Genomic DNA, 21,277 nt, shown 5'->3' with positions numbered 1-21,277 from the left:
ATATTTTAATTGCATGTCAGCAGCAGCTATTTTGTATGAATGTGTAGTATACATTTTTTTATCTTCTTACAGAAGAGAGAACACTTGGGCCAAGATAAACAAATGGGTAGCTAAAGTTAAGCGCCTAAATCCATATTTAGGATTTCTGATTGAGTACACAGTTAAGTCTTAAAAACCTCTATAAATATTACAGCAGACGCACTAAGTGCATTTCAGTATTTATTTAGATGTTTAAGCTCTCGCACTAGACTTTACAAGCTGGTGAACACTGGCAAAATTATTTCTCCCACAGAACTATAACCACACATTCCCAAGACAGTATAAATATATGGTTGAACTAACATTAGTACACACCACCATTTTATCAATTACATAATAAAACAAATTATCAAGTATCCAAATATTAAGTTACGCAGCTCAAAAGGCAAAATACAAAGTATTACAGGTCTGCCCAGTTGATAGCAGAAACTCAAGAGGGAAAAAAACCAAAACAAAAAATAATCACACTTTCAACAAAGCAATAGTTGGTAAACAACTTTCAAGAGGTACAGTAAAAGAAATTACAAGATCTTCAGAAATGTTATGATTAAGAATTGTTTTTGCTACAATAACTAAGCATTTCTACATTTTAAAAAAATATTTACTAAAGTAAAGGGCATATTCTATACTTCCTGCACAAGACAAAGGCAACATTTTACTAGAAATATTAAATAGCCCCTCCCATCCTTTTCAGGCCCTCTGTTAAGTTGCACGTGAAGTGCCAAGATTAATTTAAATGTAAGGCTTTTTGTCAGGAGACATTAAAGACTGTGTGCTTCTGTACAATGTAAAGAATTATTTTCTACACGAGTAACCAGAGAATTGATGTATTTGTAAAATGCAGAGGTTTAGATAATGGAAGGAAAGGGTTACCGAAAGACATCAAAAAAGTCACTGTAAGTTTAGTAAAAAAATCAAAGATTGTGCAAATCCTGATATTCTAGTGCGATTGTGGGAGACAAACATACAGTGAGAGCAGGCAGATTACCATATAGGCCCTATCCTCAATATTGAAATGATTGTAGGAAAAAGGACAATGTAAGGTCCAGATAGTTGTAGTTCATGCATCACAAGAACCACTCTGTAATTTACAGAAAAAATATAGATATTGTGCTGGGTTTTTTTGGCACCTAAACTCTCTACACTTCATATTGAGACAGATTTTATTATTGGGAAATAGATTAATAAGACAACTACATGATTCAAAGATAATTCAGTTGATACAAATTATGACCAAGGAGACATTTCAAAGACAGCATACAGCAAAACATTTACTAGTTCTCCAAACAGGTGGATATTAACCTACACAGACAAGTTGCATTTCTGCCATACTTTTAACCTATAAAGACTCCTAAGGAAGCTTCATTTAGCCTATTTATTAGCCCTACATGTCTTTCTGCAAGTAGTTTGCCTAATTCTAGTTCCCATCCTCTAGCTCCAAAGCAGCAGCTCCAAGGCAGCCTGGCTTCACTGAATACAACAGTTGTTTCGGTGACCATTGGAGTCTTTAAAACGCAGGCGCATTTTGGGACGATATTTCTCCAAATACAGAAGTTGCTTGCTATTAAAGGCTCCACGTCGCTTCCTAAATGACAGAGATAGTTGTTAGAAGATAATCTTTAGAAACAAAACAAGATATTTTATTTCAGAAAGTGACATTTCCTGAAATAGGCTGACCTGATAGCAAGTGTGAAAAATGGGGACAGAGGGTGGGGGGTAATAGGCACCCATATAAGAGAAAGCCCCAAATATAATAGAATATCAGGGTTGGAAGGGACCTCAGGAGATCATCTAATCCAACCCCCTACTCAAAGCAGGACAAATCCCCAGATAGATTTTTTTTTTTTAAATAAAAAAATCTCACACACCCCAGTTCCCTAAATGGCCCCCCTCAAGGATTGAACTCTCAACCCTGAGTTTAGCTGGCCAATGCTCAAACCACTGAGCTACCCGTCCCTATAAAATCAGGACATCTGGTCACCCTATCCTGAAATAACAACCTTCATATGGAGGGGGGGGGGGGAGAGGAATCATTAAAAAAAACCCGTTCTTTAAGATACTTGAGGGCAAACAATAGTTAATGGCATGGTAACCAAAGCAAGGGAAATTTGTGTTTCTTTTTAAGATGTAGTACCAAGTTGCAGTCACTGTAGTTTTTTGATCTTATGTAACCATATTGTAATCGCCTTTTCAGATGGCATTCAGAATTTGGTGCTTCAGCAGATGTACTCTAAGGCAAGGCTTCTGCACACTGAGCATTCTCCTGCATCTCGGGAAACCCTCAGGAGAAAAGTTTCATGTAGTTGGAGGCACTGTCAAAGCTGTTCTTTTTTACTAAAAGAACATTAACTACACTTGCTTAATACCTCATTGATAAATTCATTCAAAACACAAAGTTATTGGAAAAAATCTTCCACTTTGGAAAAAGTGTACTGCATTTGAACCAGAAGCTGGTGGTAGTGATAACAGCACATTCCGTTTATGCAACCCTACAAAAAAGTTGCCACAAATGTGGCCTTTTAAAGAATTTTGAACATATGGTTATTTGGAACCCAACTTTGTCAACCTTCATAGCATGGTTTAAGGCTGACCTATACAGCTTTTTGCTTGAGGTATACCAGTAGTATTCTGTTTTGTTTTAGGTGAGTACAAACCAGGAAGTTTGTGAAAATGGACACAAGACAGACTCAAATTAAAAACGTACTAACATTAAGCTGTAAGTGTTAAGCAAAACCAATTCAAAACTAGACTGAACTGTGGCAGCATCTCTCAAGTGTAGTTAAGATCAGAAAATTGGTAAGTGAAATCATGTATCCATATTTACCCTTGAACACAGTTATGAAAATGAGATTTACAATTCAAGAGGAATTGTTTCCAGCTATCAGTACTACAGATTCAACCAGAGTTCCAAGTGTATTATTTCTCTTGCATACCTGCCACTCTGCAGATATGACTAAGGAAAAGTATGTATTAATGGTGTTCTGTTTGGAAGCTTATCTTTGCAATTATGAAAGCTAAAAAGTTTAAAAACTGAGCCCTGAAGCTAATATTAACATTTCATATGGCTTATGTAAATACATCAAGTAGGTGGGATCTGGCCTATTGGCCACAGGTTTAATGTCACTGATTTAAAACCTTTAATTGTTTTTTCAATATTACTTAGGAAATAAAATGTACTGTATATTTAAATCTCAAAAACAAGTGTAATAGCATCATATTCTCTATTGTCCAGATTCCTACACAACGGCCTTGTGTATATGGGTTATGTTTGATAGATCAGTCTCTCCTCACTATCTACTTTAGCCTTAAAAAGAATAAACAGACACTAGTTTAATACTTACTGCCTTATAAACTGCACTGCATCTTCATACTTCATTCCACATTCAATCAGTGCAAGGGCAACTAACACTGGAGCTCTGGAAGAACAAGAGAAATCTTTAAAATGTACATGGCAAAAGTTAAATTTTAAACCTCAGCAAATCCTTTTCAAAGCATATAAAATGGCTCTTCTATATGGATTTACGTCATTTATGTCTTCTTGATTATGACACAGTATACCAATTGTTTCTGAAACTACTCTAAGAAATTAGGAGAAGCAATATGTTAATGAGATTGACCAAAAGTGACATTTCAGGAGATGGAGGACTATGGCATGAGTAAAGTGGCTACATTTTGTAGGTGTTCATTTTCAGAATGAAATTTTGCAAGAAAATCTCTTTGGAGACCATGATTTCCTCATGTGAGTCTTCACTTACTGACAACTTTCAACCCATTTCCCAACTCAGTTTTGTTTAACAGTTGTAATGATCACAACTACTTAGAAACAAAACTTCAAATTTAGTTGGAGGTAATTCTTCTCAATGAAATCTATGCTCTAAAGCAAAATTTTAAAAGCAGCTGCACGGTGGAATACAGAGAATACCTGGGAAGTCTTAACTGGTGAAAGTCAAATTATTTATGCCCGAATATCTTTAAACAAGAGACAATTTTCCCTGACTTGCCAAAGTGTTCTTCAGGTTGAGAAGTATGAGATAATTCAGTCCAAATTGAAATGTTTTCACAGTTAAACACTCAAAAATACAAATTTATAATGGAATATGTAATTATGGCCGAGAAGTCACTTTCGTATCCAAGAAGTTGAATCCTAAGTAGTGAAGTCAAACAACTAATATTTGGTATTCCTGTCAAGGCTTGAAAGTCCACTTATATGTCAAAGTTTTATGAGCAATTGCTGTTAACTTCTGCAGAATAGGAGCTCAATTTAAAAAAAAAAAATGAAAAAATGGAACTTACAAATGAAATAAGCCTTCAAAGAGAAATAGAATTCTCCACACTGCAGACAGCTCCAATACTTGCTGATGCTGGATACTATCTTGGGCAGCAGAAAGAAAAACTGACTAGTCTTATCTGTTGTCACTTTTATTCAAAAGAGTAGGCAGTAACTGAAGCTGACAAGAATTAGGTCCATTTCACTCTGCTATTGTTTGGGAAAGCTAGAAGCAGCAAACAACATGGGAGCTAGTCACCTGGGGAGACTTAAAACCCAGAGGCCTACACAGGAAGAGGAGAACACCAGACACACCCCCTCGCAGCAGTCAGAAAACTTGAGTAGTAGACACACACAACCAGGAAGCTCTGGGGTGGGAAAGGAAAGAGAAAAAAGGTACCCCTTCCAGTAGGCCAGAGAAGAAAGTCTTGAAATTTAATCATTCATATGGTAGCCCATGACTAGTAAGAATAAGATGGAGTCCCCAAAAAGGATCTAGGGACTGAGCTCTGAGACGAAAAAAAAATCTCAACACTTACACTCTTTCCCAGCTATCGGTAGGCAGGTGCTTGATTCTCACCAAATGTTATCTCTGGACAGTGCCATCACCCTCCTTCTCACTATCCCACATCCATCTGTGGCTATAGTTATAAGTCCTCTAGCTACTAGGATTCTGGCAATATTTCCAAACAGGAGGAATGGAAAAAGATAACAAAAAAGGCATGACACTGGGAACAACTCAGATACCTAAAGATCATTAAAGAGTCAGAAAGGAAATGACAAGAGCAAGGGATGTAGCTAGTTGAACTAGTCCGATAATACTATGAATATATTCAATAATTTTCACTGGTATTTTCTGAATAAAGTATTCAGCAAGCTTTTTTGTACTGTTTGACCAGTTCTATATGCTGGTCAGGTACTATTCAGCAAATAGACTAATACATTTAAAAATGTTCTGCTATTTGACCAGCTCTAGTAGCAAGTTTATATTTTAAGAAAAAAAAGTTGATAAACAAGGTTAAAGTTAAAGCATACTGCTGTTTTATTCCTTTAAGTATCAAGAAACAGTTGAAAAGACATGAGAGCACAGGTATTTTCACACCTTCTACTAGGTTTAGGGCTTGCCTACCATGGTGATATTTAGAATCTAGAATAGCTATTCTGCTTTAAAATTCACACCCTACCTTAATCCAGAATAAGGGCTTGTGTAAACATAAGAACTAATCTCCATCTTCCAGCCTATAAATTCCAGGTAAATTCTGAGGCTTGACTGCTGAGCACTTACATTTCTACAAAGAAACATTTATGCCAAAGAATTGAAAAAGCCTTAGCTATCTCTGTTCCAAAGGGTTCTGATTGTTTTAAAGTTTCACTTACCTCCCAAGACCAGCAACACAGTGTACAGCAATACAACAACCAGGTTCTTCACGGAATTTAACTTTCAGGAGATTTAGCCAATCATCAACAATCTGGTTGGATGGTGGAGCACCATCATCGAAGGGCCAATCCTAGAATGAAAGGCAAATTTCTTCCACATAAAGAATCAGATTTTACTGTAGCTGGGAACATTAGCCACTATGAGAAAGTAAAGTGGTCTCCTCAATTGTCAATCCATCCCTCAATATAACCCCTTAGACTAAAGTTCCTGTCATGAGACTTAATGAAATATAGCTGAAAGGTATGATTTGTATTAGGAGGTAGTTCATTCAATTAAAGACTGATATCTCTCTGTCAAACACAAGTAGCTTTATTCTATGTTTACTTATATTGGTTACTGGAATACAATAAAAAAGTTTCATGCATGTTAAATACATTATTTTTATTCTCTTGTAACGTACACCAGACCCCCCCCTCCTTTTTGGGGGGAAATCTCATTTTAGTGGATAATACCCCAGGGACAGTTCTTGACAAGTTGGCAATACAATACCAACAGTAAACTAGCTTCAGTGGATATGTATTTAAAGTTTTCTGAACTATCTGCTTTTAATAACGAAAGTGTATATTTACTTTTCAAAATTAAGGTATCTGACTAGCTACCCTGCTCTCCAACTTTGAGATCTGTATATAGTTTCAAGAGTGTACAAAATCAGATGCAAAGAGGGATAAAACAGTGCTGCTAGCTTAGCATAAGCAATAAAGAAAAATAGGCTTTTCAATATGCATACATATGTAATAAGATACTGTAGACTTCAAAATGGGGTGTATTATTGTTTGCACAGCAATACTTCATATGGCCCATCACTGTACTGAGCCATTCTCTGCTGTGCCCCAAACTCACACTGAAGCAATTTAGAGCAATGTGTGGGGTTGCTTTGAACTACACCAGCTAGTAACCCCCCACTCACCAGCTGAGAATAGGCAGAGCATTGTAGCACTCTGAACAGAGGGTAAGGGATGTGTGGCCAAATATTCAGTGTTTCCACTGCCTAGAAATCCAAGGACTGCTCCACACTAGGGGAATTCTCAACATGAAGATTAGGTTGCCTTCTGGCACCTTGCACTCCTGGAGCAGACATCTGTACTAGCCTTTCTAGTCTCAAATTTTCATCATTGCTACAGTCAGTTCAGTTCCTGCAGTAGCAACAATGGTGCAGTGGTTTTTTAACTTTTTACACAGAGACATACCCCTGCCACCTTTGTAACTAATATCCAACCAGAACTCATCTCCCATTTAGCCACATGGAAGGTCTTGACCATCTTGTCCCCAGCATCTGTTCATGTCACCACATTAAAACCCACGCAACAGTGGAAGGGCTAGTGTAGAAAAGTCTCCAAAGTTCGACACTATCATCTAACCATGCTCAGACAGGTCTTAACAGTTCTATACTTGGCACTGAGGCAGGTGCCAGTGCCTGGTCTATATTAGCACTCCCCACCACTGAACTGCTAGGGATTTGAACCAGTGTGAGCAATTGCGGGAAATTTTGGCTGTGTGTGGCTCCCCAAATTCTACCCTCTCCTGTTTTTGTAGCAGAACCACATAAGTTCCAATGTTAGGGGACCCTCTACTTCCACTTACCTTTGCCCCAAAGACATTAGACCAAATTTAGTCCCTAGATAAGTATGATATTCCTATTAAGTTTTTAATGCAAAAAAAGGCTAAACAAGCCCTGAATTTCCTGTGTTTATAAGCCAACTTTTGGGAAGGGATAAAGCACTATACTGCAGTGCACACTGGTTATCTGTCCACCCTAAGCACTTAATGTTGCTCACACCAACTTAGCTGAAATAGTGTTACCAAGTGGATAATTATTCCAGAGTTTCCCTAGCATAGCCTGCAGATTGTTAATTCCTTAGCATAGGCACATTCTACTGTTCTATGTTTATTAAGTGCCATCTCCACCTACCAAGTACTGCTACTCAGGAAGCATGCTTGCAGGATGATTTGGGCTTTTAAGTGATAAGTCTCACCTTTCAACTCTTAATTTAAGTGACAGGTTCTCCTTCTCCCCCCTGCCAATAAAGTTAAAGTAAGGAAGCTCCAGGAGAAATCTTAAAATTAAAGAGTTTAGGTCATTCATGAACTTGCAGTAGACATTAAGAGCTTGTGAATGTTACATGTCTGATAAAGCCTTAAAGTGGGTCTTTTTAAGCCACTCACCAAAACCTGAATGCCTTCTTTTTCCACTGGTGCGGTGTCATACGTGGCTTCACATACTCTTACTACTGTGGTAACGCCGTACTTTTTAAGTTCCTAAGAAGGAAAAAATTACCTCGTTTTACAATCACCTGACGTGACTCTCTCAGTAAGGCAAAGCAAAAGTATTTTTTGTACTTTAACAGTATTAACATCTTTCGGAAGTTTCAATAAGATTCCCCTCTACCCACCCCCCAATTGTCTTCCATTTGGTAAACAATGTTTAAAGTGTAGCTCTTGTTATTTTGTTTACTTCATTGTAAATCAGCATCAGATGCTGATCCTTAAAAAAAAATTCTCAAAATATTAAGTTTGCGAGTTCCTTAAATTGGTTCTACCTTTGGTAGCACAGAGTTCTAAACAATGCATTGTGTATTACAGTAATAACAAGAGACTCCAAACACGATCAGGATCCCATTATGCTACACACTGGACAGATTAAGAGATGGCCCCTCCTGTGAAAAGTTTACAGTCTAAACCAAATTAGTTTAAATTTTAAGCAACATATACTTAAAATCTCAACTGGCATTTCCGTAGTTAGTTTTAAGACATTACGGGAAAAACTGATATGCTTCTTCCTTTGATGTTTTGGGCAAATAACTTAATTTTTGTGGCTCAGTGTCCAATCTGTAAAGCAAGCATATTTTAAGCACAAGAGAATGAGCATTGACATTAGTGTTACTCCCAGCTGGCCACTGCAGGAGTGCTGCTTGCCTACTGCCAGAAGCATTCAATGTAAAGTTAGTTTTTACTGATTATCAAGTCAGTAATAATCTACAGTGAATGCTTCCAAACTGTCAGAAGGTAAAGAGTTAAATTACTCTAGTCATATTTATTCTTTATGGTATGTTAGGAGCTATGCAAAAAACAGATGCAAAAATAAATCTATATGTTGCCACTGAATGAGAACTGCTGTTATTATTTTTAAAGTAGTTTTAGGGTTCCCCACCCTAATGTTTTAATCAAATGCAAGTACCTGCATCTCTGGGTTTTTATTATTCAGGAAGCTGTAGTTGGCCTTTCAGCCTTCAGCATTTTAGTTGTCTTTAGTTAAAGCAGGTTTCTGTTTGTAACTGGTCGTTATGGAAGCTTTATCTTGTATTGCTTTATGATAGCTTTTTCTTTGTTAAGTTTCACTGCAATAAATCTTCAGCTGACTCTGTTCTATAAATCACTCCCTGGGTGGCAAAGACTACAACTGCAGATAGGAAAATAGTCTTCATCTAACTAGGTTCAACATCCCTGGTCACTATGTTCAGTACAAAGGAAACTAATGTGAAGAAAACACTAGGAGATATGGTTTTCTATGGAATGCTTAAGTGATAGCTAAACATTAAGTGATTTGGAATAACTGAGGTGCACACATTGTCAGCCTATGTAACTCCATATTATGTTACCTCTTCTTCCATCCCACTATTGTTTCTTACATTCATCTGTCTTTAAACTACAAGCTCTTTGGTGGAAGGAACTTGTCTATTCCTTTGTTTGTATAGTGCCTAGTATGACTGGAATTTTTGAACACTGCTGTACTACAAAAGTAATGGACTCATGAATAATCCTGAACAAGAATTCCATGATGAAAACTAAGATAATGAGCAAATTAGTAAAAGAGCCTTAGCATCATAGTAGATATGAACGAAGCACTGATGTTGCTTGCCAATTAAGATTATTTCTCTTATATACTCAGGATCTTATTCAGTGATTAAAGCACAGGAATGAGAATCCGATCTTGGTTACATATGTCTGCCAAAAGTTGCTTGCATGATCAGCAAGACAAACTGTGTCCTCTTTCCCACAAATGTAAAGCTAAGACAAACACCTACCACACTTTGAATTGAATTGAAACCATGTGACTTTGACCCTTTGGAAGGAAGACACCATTAATTGTATAGAAAGTGCATATACAGTACAGCTTGCAACCACATTGCCCTGGGCTGTGCTGTGCTGTTACTTATGCAGGGCCAGACTTCCATGGGAAAACCCAAATACTTCAGAAGCTGTGCTAGTAACTTGGTATGTGGCACTTCTCCCTCAATGTCATCATTGAATCAGTGGCAGTGGAGAACTGTGCTGCTTAAAATGAGACAAAGCTAGTGCCCTTACTGACCATTCATTAACAACTTTTTCAAACAAGGAGGAGATAACTTAGACATAGTCAGGGTTCTGCATTTCTTCAGTTAGATCACATATTCTCTGCTTCCTGCCTGTTCTGCAACTGTTTGTTGATGACAGCATCACTATGTTTCACTTAAAAAATGGATGAGGAATGATCTCCATATTTATAATTTGGAACTCTGTAAAGCATGCCTCATTGGTTTAAAAGTTTCTATATCAGTGGTTTTCAACCTTTTTCATTTGAGGATGCCCAAAAATTTTGAATAGAGATGCAGACCCCTTTGGAAATCTTAGACAGTCTGCAGACCTCCCAAGGTTGAAAACTGCTCTATATTAATTAAGTCTTAAAGCAATATGAAGAGTAATTAAGAGTTGAGTTTGACAAGTTAAAACAGATTACTATTAAATATGAACTAGTCTAAGCATTACATGTATTGTAAATAAGCATTCCGTCCAACAGACCTTACCTCTATAAATTTGTTTAAGGTTGCATTGGTTGGATTGTGTGTGATAAGAAATCTCATGTTCTTGTAGGTGATTTCCACAGGAGCTGGGCGGTTCATTCGTGCCATATTAATTTAGTTAAAAAACATGCAACAAGATTGTGAAAGGGTTAAAAAAATTCTAATACAGAAATGATGTAGTGAAACTGAAGTCTAGTTCAATATACTCCACTTGAAAATTTTCAGTGCTGGCAATTATGAAATTGGGAGCAATGGGAAATGAAATGAACCTCCTAACAAGAAGCAGCAATTCTTCAATCCAGTAATACTGAGGCAAAAAGGCAGTGCGCTGAGGTTTACCCCATCCAGGTCTGAACTCCTTTGTCAAATGCTCTGCCAATTTCAATTCAACACTTCTTATCCTGGTTAATCGCTCTTAGGGGGGCTTCTTGGTGGAGTAGTAATGAATTTCTACAGTTCACTTGTCTGCATAGAGGTCGTGCTGTGCCTGGCAGTAGTCTCCACTGCCCTTCAGAAACTCCATAAATGTGTGACCAAGAACACCACAGAACTGCTGTAAAGAGGGGAAGGAAACAAAAACAAGAAGTTACTTCTGTCACTGTCTTAAAGTTCAAGTTACTTGAAGACACTAATATCTATACAAAAAAGTAGTCTCACTTGGAATATCTTACAATCTTGTACAACTAAAGCTGTCCTCAAAGAAATTACTTTTTTTTTAAACCCTAGGTATCTCAGTAATACAAATGAGTAATATTTGGACTTCAGAATTATATTTGCAAAGATCAGGGTATAGAATCATATAACTGGAAGGAAAGATCATTTACTCCAGTCCTCTGAACTCATGGCAGGACAAAAACGGCATTTCTAACTTAGGTAATCCACCAACATTTTAAAAGTGCCATAAATGAGAGAGTTCTAACCAAACTTTTATTCAACAGTTGTATTTTTAGAAAAAGGCTACCTTTAAGAGCACCCAGAACAATCTGAAGATATTCTTGTCTTGATTTAAAAGCATATCAGAAAGCAGACACTGAAATTATATTCATTGGAGATTAGTGAATCTTTAAAGTCATTAACTTTATCTCATGCACAATACTTCCAATGTCTGCTGTATATACTTTCCGGTTTACACAGAATGCCCAACCCCCTAAATGGAATTTACATCCTTTAAAGGATAAGGCAAAAACAAAAGACTTGTTACTATAACATATGTGCTTTGAGTGCAAGCATCACTAATTCCAATTCAGTAGAGCCGTTGTGAAACAGTGCCTATTACATAAATTCAAAACTTTCACATATGCTTCCATATGTAAGTATGTAAGAAAACATATGACCAATTAATGTTTCCAGAAATATAGTATTTTAAAAGATAGGAAGATTACTCTTCATTAGACAACTTTAATGTTGCAAGACGAACATATGCATTTCAACATTACAAATGGAAGTCAGCCAGACTGGGAGTCCACTGAAGAGAGGTCTAAAACTGAAGCGAGGACTTCGCGTTAGAATGGATGTACACTGTCAGTTTTGAGGGTACCTGCTGGATTTATGCCTGTGTTAGCTAGTTTTATTAGTCTAACCACCATCACTTTCTTCACTGCCAAATCATTAAACAAAACCCATTGGTTTTACTAGTTATAACAATGCACAACAGGTCTACTAAAATAGCATTATTCTTGGCCACTACACTTGCTTTATGCTTCAAAGTGAAGATACCTTATGGTATATATTGCATTGTTGGGCAGCAAAAAGGGATGTAAGGATACCCTGAATGCTGCTTTGAAGCAAATAAGCATTCATATGCAAGCAGGGATACTTGAAAGATGCAGTAATGTCATTTTAAAAACTTCAGTTACACTACTACCTCGATATAACGCCACCTGATATAACACGAATTTGGATAACATGCGATAAAGCAGTGCTCTGGGGGGGCGGGGCTGCACACTCCGGTGGATCAAAGCAAGTTCAATATAACACGGTTTCACCTATAACGTGGTAAGATTTTTTGGCTCCCAAGGACAGCGTTGTATCGAGGTAGAGGTGTATTTCATACTTAGTTTACTGTGGAGCCTCATTGCAAGGATCCGCTTACAACATTAACAACATTAACAGTGCATGTAATGTTTTGCAGTTCTGTTTTATCCATATATAAAAGAGAAAAGGGGAAGGGAAGAACTGAGAGGGAGGTAAGAAAGTTGTTTAAGCTCAAAAAATAATGGTGTGCAGAGCCAGCCACCTACTACCAGATAACTATATTATCTAGGAGGTGGATACAAAGGTGCAGTTTCCACCAGAGACAATGCCTCAGGAAGAAATCTAGCCATCTCAAAATTACTGGGCATAGGGAGGATACAGGGATTTCAATCAAAGTCTAACCCTGGATCCTTCAAGCTATACAGCAGCCAGACTATTAAGTATAAACAACGTGAATAAAGTTCCACCCTATTCACTGGAGCATAGGAGCTTTGTTTTTTCACCCTATCCAAAGTCTCCTTGACAATGTGATGGTCTTTGTGTTCTTCATTGCCAGAAACATGGCATCTTAAACAAAACAAGAACACCCACCCATCCTCACAGAGAGCAAGGTAACTATCACTCATGGCCTTCCCAAACATAGGAAGCATGAAAACTGACATGATTAGAGAGTTTTACTGTTGTAAACTGGATACTGATTATCAAAAGTGACACAGACTAGTGTCTCAAAATAGAATTTCTGGCTAGCAAAACTTACAGCTATAGAGGTACTAAAGCCATCTGCAGATTCAACAGGACTACAAAGCATTAGTTAACCTTCTGAGATATAGCTGAATATAATCTCCTAAAACACAATAGCTATGAATTCAGGATTTAATGAAAGCTTGTGTATTGCAGAAATTGATGGTGTAAGTCATATTGGCTACTGTCAACAGATTTGAAAACTTGACAGAATAGACATACTCTATGGTTTAAACTGAGCCTTGTCTTCAGTGATTACACACACCAATGCCATGCATGAGTTTTCATGTAAACACAGAGTGATATCAGGCATTTGACCTTGGTATTTTATTATGTCTGAAGTCAGACCAGAGGCTTAATTGACACCTCTGGAGAACTGTTAAAGAGCTATCATGATTAATGTGACTTTGTCCCTTCTGATCCCGCAAAACGCTCTGGGAATTAGAGGAATCAGAGGGAAAGCACACGAGACCATGATATAAGGAAGGCATCTTACAACAAATCCAGTCTCATGCTTCCCCTGGAACAAAAGATTAAGCGTTTAGTATTACCCTTGGTGGCCAACAGGCCTATAACAGGATGCCCCCGCAATGGTGGAATGTCAGCTCTATGATGGACTTCTTTGGTGACCATTCATGATTGACTGCCTGCTTAAAGAAGTCTGAGACTGTTGCTGACCCAAGGGAGGTAGAGAACTATGGGGATTATCCCACATTGCTGACACCATGTCCATAGCTTGATGGTTTCTTGACACGGGGTTGATGAACGAGTGCCTCTCTACTTGTTCATGTAATACATTGTAAATATGTTTTCTAAGCTCTGGCCTTCTAAATTTTGTAGCATGCATTGGAATGTTTGTAGTTCCAGGGCATATATGTTGAGAGCCAAAAGTCTTTTTGAGAGAAGGGCTAGATTCAGAAGAGGGAATTATGCATTGTAATACTAAACTTTTAGGTGCCCTACCGCTTAATGGAACTCACAACCCTAAAATAAGCCCCCAGATCCCCAACAGAATACCTGGGGAAAGTTAGGCACCTTAAAAAAATTCACAGAAGCTTGCATGTTGAAAAAGGAGCCATCAAAACTAGCCAGCAGGAAATGCAAAGAAGAGGGGTATGACAGAATCTCCACCTCCTTACCACTCAGGATTCACAGCCATGAATCTTCTCCTGGAGCTAGGTGCCTGAATCAAGTCAGCACTTATACTTGCCCTCTATCCCAGTGGTCAGTGCACTCACCCAGGATATAGGTGTTCAGGCATGAGTTAAGTGGCAGTGCACCTGCCCACCATCAGAAATTTAGACACCTAGGGAACTTTAGCAGTGGAAATGTATGAACCTACAGGGTTAGGCAGCATCTGAACAATGATTTTATGAATACCAGTAGAACCTAAATGTTGGATTTGCATGCAAGTACCCCCCACACCGAGGTACCTTTAAACTAGAAAAGTCATGTCTAATCAGTGTCATCCTGAAGGCAGGGTAGACAAGGGTACCCCTTAGTGAATGTTTTCTGGAACTGTAACAATGAACAGGAATCTAATTTAGTTCTAATTTGCTAGCAAGACAAATCACTACCAGGCAAACACGGCTAGTTATGGGTGCATGACGACACAGACAGTAAGAGGGAAATGAAGAATGGTTATGGCCACCATCCCCTTAGGAAGAGAGGCATGGGGGACTAGGTCTGCACCCTGCATGACTGGTCCCAGACATTGAAATCTTTTGAACAGCAATCTTCATGTAACCGAAGAGTGTTATCCATACTGATGTACACGAAGAAGAGATACTATCCATGCTTTTCAGTCATAAAATTGACCTATTCCTTGGAAGAAAACTTGTCCATATATCACTTCAAGCAGAAGGTTCCCAGTGCCTGGAATACAACATACTATATGCTGGAAATGCTTCAAGGAGGAATGATGTTCTTGTGGTTAAAGCGTAGGACTGAGCTGGGAGACTGCCAGACTTCCTGTATGACTGACCAAGACAAGTCATGTGACCTCACAAGTAATCTGTTTCATTATCTGTACAGTGTCTTCCTACTTCACAGGTAAAGGATGCTTAATTTATTAACATGCAAAAAAAATCCCACATACATGCCAACAGTCATTCATTCCCTAATGCTTACAAGACGTGTCTACAGAGAAGTTAGTCCAAATTAACTGAAGATGTGAATTTAAAGTGTCTTAAATAAACCCCATTTAATTTTTGCGAGGATGCTCTCATTCAGGCTATGTTAATTCTGAATAAGTGTCCACACTGATGTTAAATATGATTTAACTAATCCACTTCAAATTCACACCTTCAGTTAATTTAGACTAACTTTCCTGAATGCCCCCATGTAGTCAAGCCCTAATTCTAAGTTACTCCTTTCCTCTTAGTTGTCCAGTGCTTCCTGTCCACTTCTCCAATTGTAAAATTATTCAGCGCAAGGACTGTTTTTTGTCTTGTACAGTATCATCTAAGCATATTATTGATAGTTAAACAGCAAGCCGCTAGAATCCTGTTGGCTTAATTAAGCATTTTCCATCCTTTTGAAATGAAAACATGTTACACAGACATGGTGATATATATATTTGCAGATTCATGAACCATAAATCTTTGTAATAGCAAGATTCTGTTTCTCAAGATTTAAAAAAAAAATTGAATTTTTGCCTATCAAATACTGTATTATCTCACTTCTGTTAAATTAATAGTTAAACTGCATATTTGAATACACACACATCAGAGGAGAATTATAAGCATAGCCCCTTAGCAACATGGGATGCATATGTAATGTGTAATTAACTAAATCTTAACTAAAATTTGTATTGCTGATATAACAGGATAACTTGCTTCACTAATTTAGAATTAAGTAATTATCAAAAAAAACCCAAACATTTCCATATATTTAAAGCAGTGCACTATTTAGTGAAGAGCCTGTAGCTGGGGCTCATTTTGAAGAGAGGAATTAATTTTGTTTAGTTGTGGTCTGTGGGTCAGAATATAAACTCAGTACTCCCTACATACCTCAATCCACAGCAGATCTCCTTTTGACATTAGAGTGAGATAGCACAGAGACCAAAGAGAACAGAGCTTTTGTTTTACAACTAAACTTATCTATTTAGTATTTTATTGACACATTCAGTATCACTCACTGAGAAAATATGCTCTCCTCTGGTCTGCTGCTATTTTTCTGCTCTTGGTTACTCCATCTTTTACGTCCTTCTCTCTAATTTCCTTCCTTCCCAACCCTTTTCCCATTCCATCTGCTAAAGGGATCAGCAATGGAATAATTAATGTTGCACCCTTAAGTGTCATCATTGGGCTTCCGAGTTGACAGCCCAATGAGATTAGTAGATGAAACAGGTGGAATTATGACTGCTGAGTCATTGTTTCTGTCAGTGTGCAGATTCAAGTAGACATAACACTGGAAGGCTCCCTCTGGAGCCATGAGAGCTAAAAACACTTGGAAAAAAAATTAGAATCCAAATATGTCACACAAGTCAGATATTTGATTACTTCTATTGTTTGCAAAAAATACAGCTGGTTCGCTATCAACTGACACATGTGCATAAAGTATCACTGCTTTGACTTTCAAAGATTACCATCTGCTAGTTGCTTTGTTTAGCTTTTGCCTTCCTCCAAGCACTCCCTCTCTCCCCCTTCACATGCTTTCCTTCTTTATTAGTGATACTTAGTCTCTCATCAGAAGTCTTAATTAATTAATACCTTGTGAAGTAGCAAATATTAAAATATTGTCCATTATACTGATAAGGAAATGGAAGCAGAAAAATTAACTGACTCAGTCACAGTAAAGACAGACAAAGCTCCTGACATTAATCTTTTCATTTACTCACAAGACAACCCACCTTGATATCTCTTGATACTAGATACAACTACAACAGTCTGAGTCAAGTTACCAGGTACATTCACAGTAGATGTCTAACTAACATGCTCTGTAATTTTCACTCCATGCATCTGAAGAAGTGGGTTTTTTACCCACGAAAGCTTATGCCCAAATAAATTTGTTAGCCTTTAAGGTGCCACAGGACCCCTCTTTGTTTTAACTAACATTGAGCAAGTCGGGTATTTTTGAGTCTGCAAAGAAGCTACTGGAAGTTGACAATGCACTTATGAAAATAGCCTTGTTTTAAACACGTATTAATATAGGTATCTCGACTGACGTCCCCTCTCAAAGCAAAAGAATACAAATAACAAAGGGGTTCCACAAATGTAGTCGGAAGCAGACTAGCTAGACACTTCAACAGAGACAGGCCTCATATTTCTTGGACAAAGGAGTGCAGCACGAGGTGTCTGGGGCTCTGCTTTCCCAGCCTGACGCAGGTATGTCACTAACAAAGGCAGTCACTCGTCGGGTCTGAGCGGGGCTATCCACGGGCCTGGCAGTAAGTTGCACACAGCCACGAGTGACCCGTGTCACGGCTCAATCGTGACTTTCTAGCGGGGCTCCCCCGCCCGCGTGTAGTGAGTCACTTTCCAGCCCTCGGCTCCGTGCGACGCCGCCCGGCCGGCAGACGCCCACGCCTCGTCCTCGGACAAGCCTCGGCTTGTCTCGGCGCTTTCCCAGCCCGGATCAGTGTGAAACCCCGGCCAGTCACCCCGCCCTGGTACCTTCCACCCCGGGACTGGCAGCTCCCGCCCCCGGCGAATGAAGCGCGCCAGCCGGGCCGCACGAGGCGTCCGGGGACCAGCTGGGTCGATCCCGGGCTTGAATCACGCTTCAGTCAGGCTCCTGACACGAAGCCATTTTGCCACCCGGCCCCAGCGGGGACCGGTCGCCTCCCGGGGCTGCGGGGTTTTGGTTGGGCTCGGCCGTTGGGGACACGGAGGGAAAGCAGCGGCTGGACACGCACCGAGGGGAGGCGGGTGGGGCCGGCTGCAGCCGCGCTCACAAAGCGGCTTTGTGTCGAGCCGCCTCCTTGCCCGGGAAGGGAGCCGGGGGTGGGGTGGGGGGGACCCAGAACTCCGCCATCCCCCTCCTCTGCGGCCGGCCCGGCCCCGTCCGCTGCTCCCCGCCGGGGAGGAGCCGCCGCCCGGCGCGGAAAAGACTCCAGGAGCCGGCGGAACAAAGAGCCAACATGGAGGAGCCGGGAGGGGGCGCAGCGCGGGCGGCCCCGCAGGCGAGAGCCGGGCACACGGGCGGGGGCGGCGGGGCCGGTACTCACAGGAATATGGTTACTCATTGAAGACTGTAGCCTGATCATACAGCCGGGGTGCGGGCGCCACCGCCGGGGGCAGGAAGAGCAGAACCAGGAGGAGCTGGAGGCCGGGGAGCTGGCGGAGGGGGTGCGGCGGCGGCGGAGCGGCGCTGGACCATACAGCTGCGACGGCGGCAGCAAGCGGGCAGCTCTGCAGAGCGCGGTGCCAACGCGGACGAAGCTGCACGGGAGGGGAGGGGACCCGCCAGCGCCGCCTTCCTCCCGCACGGGCGTTTCGTGACACACACACACACACACACACTGCTCCGTAACGGGCGTCGCGCGCCACCAATCAGAGCTGTCGTTTGGACACCAGGGGCGGGGCCTAACGTGGAGAGGCGGGGGCGGGAGGGTGTCGAGTGACGGAGGCAGCCGGTGAGAACCGGTTAGTGAATGAACCAGCGGCGGCCGGGTTGGGAGCCGGGGGGAGCAGCCCAGGAATTGCCTCACAGCAGGGTCGGAGGAGAAGCGGTCGCTGCAGTGCCTCGTGTCTCCCTCTGAGTGGCCGGCCCCAGCTGTTCCAGGGGGCAGCGCGGTGACGCCTCTACTGGCCGGACCCGCCCCTAGCGGGGGGTCGCGCTTCACCCGCACTCATTGGTGATGGGCTTTTCGCGCCCGTCTGACACTGCCCCAGCCCTGCCCCAGCCTGTCTCCTGTACCTGAGGCGCAGGGTGAATTGGAGCTGACTGGGAGCGGAGGCAGCTCGGGCAGGGGCCAGTGGAAGGGCTGGGAGGGAAACACTGGGCAGGGAGGTGGCTGGGTGGCAGAAAGGTCATTTTACTTTGGTGCCTTTTAGCTAACAAAGGGGTAGTTACAGTCCCTGCGCAGCCCACTGGGTGCCAGAGTCCTGATTTTTTTTTTTAACAAGCCTGTGCTGATCACCTACGTGAAGAACCACAGATCTGCCGGTGCGAGGAGAACATCCTGCATTTCTATAGCTCCTTTACTCCTGAAGGAACCCCAAAACTGCTAGTGAACTAATAAACTACACGGAGAGATGGCTTCATGCAGCACTGAAAAGCAGCCATCTCTCCTGTGATATTGTGGGGAATACCTTTAGAGAGACAAGATGGATACGGTAGTATCTTTTAATTGACCAACTGTGGCGTCATTAAATCAGGTTAGTGTTAAAGGAATGTGTAGCACAATCGGTAGCTAAATACCACCAAGCAGGGAAAACACCTTAACATACATGCCTTTATGTGTGCCAACGCCATCTTTATACATAATTGCCTATTTTAGCTTCATGGTTGCTTTCATACTGGGAGGGATAGCTCAGTGGTTTGAGCATTGGCCTGCTAAACCCAGGATTGTAAATTCAGTCTTTGAGGGGGCCACTTAGAGAATCTGGAGCAAAAATCAGTACTTGGTCCTGCTAGTGAAGGCAGGGGGCTGGACTTGATGACCTTTCAAGGTCTCTTCCAGTTCTAGGAGATAGGTATATCTCCTATTATATTATATATAGATTAAACTAGTTCAGTCCTCCCTCATCTGTAATATGGTGTGACCTGCATAGATTAGTTCCCAGCATATATGAGGCTTCATTTTGGACTAAGAAACCAGACTGCTCAGATTTGTGTTTAAAACTCAGTATTTTCCACCGCATTATCCAACAACTCAGTTGTTTTGCCACAGTTTCCCTATGTCAGGGGTCAGCAACCTCTGGAACATGGCTCAGCGGGGTAAGTACGCTGATGGGCTGGGCCAGTTATCTGCTGCGTCCGGAGGGTTTGGCTGATCGTGGCTCCCACTGGCCACGGTTCACCGTCCCAGGCCAATGGGAGTGGCGGGAAGCCGCGGCCAGCACATCCCTCTGTCCACGCCGCTTCCCGCAGCCCTGGCGAGCCGCGTGCCAGAGGTTGCCGACCCCTGCCCTATGTTGTACTATCACCTGTGATGCTCTACCAGTGAGAGCATTAGTACAGAGAAGGCTTTGGTGGCCCCTGGCACTTTAACAACTGTGTCATATAGACCTGTTCAGACCAGGATTAGACAATGTGATGATTAAAAGGCCAGCGTCCACCCGAAGCACTCTCCCACTGTTGCCACTCCATTGGTGGTAGTTACAGTTGGAAATTTTAGGGGGGAAAAGATTGGAGTAGACATAGACACTCTATATCTTGGGTAAAAGTGAGGAATTCAGGGTAGAGTCCCGGGAAAGATTAAACAGGCCCTATCCTATGCTGTTTTTCCTCTAACAATACAGGCTTTTGTTTACTGTTTTCACTGCACATTAGACTGATCAGGGCTTTAGGGATCAAGTTACTTTTTTCCTTAGTATGTTCCAGCACCATTACGGTATTATGGTAGCTTATACTATAGGTAAAGGTCACTGGCTATTCCTTTGAAAATCCCTAATTCCCAAAGTAGGAAGTAGTTAACCCACACAAACATCTACTGTTGGAACTATTATTATGTATTATTTTTGTTATAGTGCTAGTCATGGACCAGGACACCATTGTGCTAGATGTTGTACAAACACAGAACAAAAAGACAGCCCCTAGATTTTAGCATTTTGGCAAAAGATGGGTTGTGCTATTTTACAAATGAATTATTATTTATGTATTATTTGTGTAGAGTAGCACGTGGAGGCCTCAGTCAGGATGGGGTTTCTGTTGTATTATGCACTACATAAATAGACAGCTACAATCTGTGTTCCAAGTACAATCTGAAGTCTGGTCTGCATTTAAAAGGTTGGCATAGATACAGTGCTCAGGTGTGTGAAAAATTCACATTCATGAGAGCTGTAGCTATGCTTACCTAACCCCCAGTACAGACGTGGCCTAGGAATGCTTCTGTCAACGTAGCTACTTCCAGGCCTGGAGGTGGATTATCTA

The 21,277-nt window shown here is 41.0% G+C and overlaps 1 protein-coding gene across 6 annotated transcripts; it reads right to left on the bottom strand.

Moving 5' to 3' along the window:
- Positions 1 to 206: 206 nt before the first annotated feature.
- PTP4A1 (protein tyrosine phosphatase 4A1) lies at positions 207 to 18,716 on the bottom strand. Of its 6 annotated transcripts, none has more exons than XM_045009986.1 (7): positions 17,854 to 18,065; positions 16,377 to 16,490; positions 10,526 to 11,075; positions 7,908 to 8,000; positions 5,684 to 5,814; positions 3,381 to 3,455; positions 207 to 1,624 (listed from the first exon to the last, which is right to left on the bottom strand). In XM_045009986.1, the coding sequence occupies exons 3-7, from the start codon at positions 10,628 to 10,630 to the stop codon at positions 1,507 to 1,509; spliced, it is 522 nt and encodes a 173-aa protein (XP_044865921.1). In that variant the 5' UTR covers positions 10,631 to 11,075; positions 16,377 to 16,490; positions 17,854 to 18,065; the 3' UTR covers positions 207 to 1,506. The 6 variants fall into 6 exon arrangements, 5 of the variants coding, with proteins under 5 accessions (XP_044865921.1, XP_044865924.1, XP_044865919.1 ...); XR_006578102.1 differs by lacking the exons at positions 16,377 to 16,490; positions 17,854 to 18,065 and adding exons at positions 4,333 to 4,979; positions 18,408 to 18,716 and having other exon boundaries at positions 1,559 to 1,624; XM_045009989.1 differs by lacking the exons at positions 16,377 to 16,490; positions 17,854 to 18,065 and adding an exon at positions 18,408 to 18,715 and having other exon boundaries at positions 207 to 1,620.
- Between the last annotated feature and the right edge of the window lie 2,561 nt (positions 18,717 to 21,277).

Source organism: Mauremys mutica, chromosome 3 (assembly GCF_020497125.1).
Source record: "Mauremys mutica isolate MM-2020 ecotype Southern chromosome 3, ASM2049712v1, whole genome shotgun sequence".
Lineage (NCBI taxonomy): Eukaryota > Metazoa > Chordata > Testudines > Geoemydidae > Mauremys > Mauremys mutica.
Note: the sequence above shows the minus strand (reverse complement) of the source record. Positions and strands in the feature narration are given on the sequence as shown.

Coding starts and splice junctions, on each gene's coding strand:
- PTP4A1 (XM_045009989.1), bottom strand. CDS start 10,630: ATGGCACGAATGAACCGCCCAGCTCCTGTGGAAATCACCTACAAGAAC. Junction 5,815..7,907: donor AAGAAGGCATTCAGGTTTTG/GTGAGTGGCTTA, acceptor CTTTCATTCTAG/GATTGGCCCTTCGATGATGG. Junction 1,621..3,380: donor GCAGTGCAGTTTATAAGGCA/GTAAGTATTAAA, acceptor TCATTTAGGAAG/CGACGTGGAGCCTTTAATAG.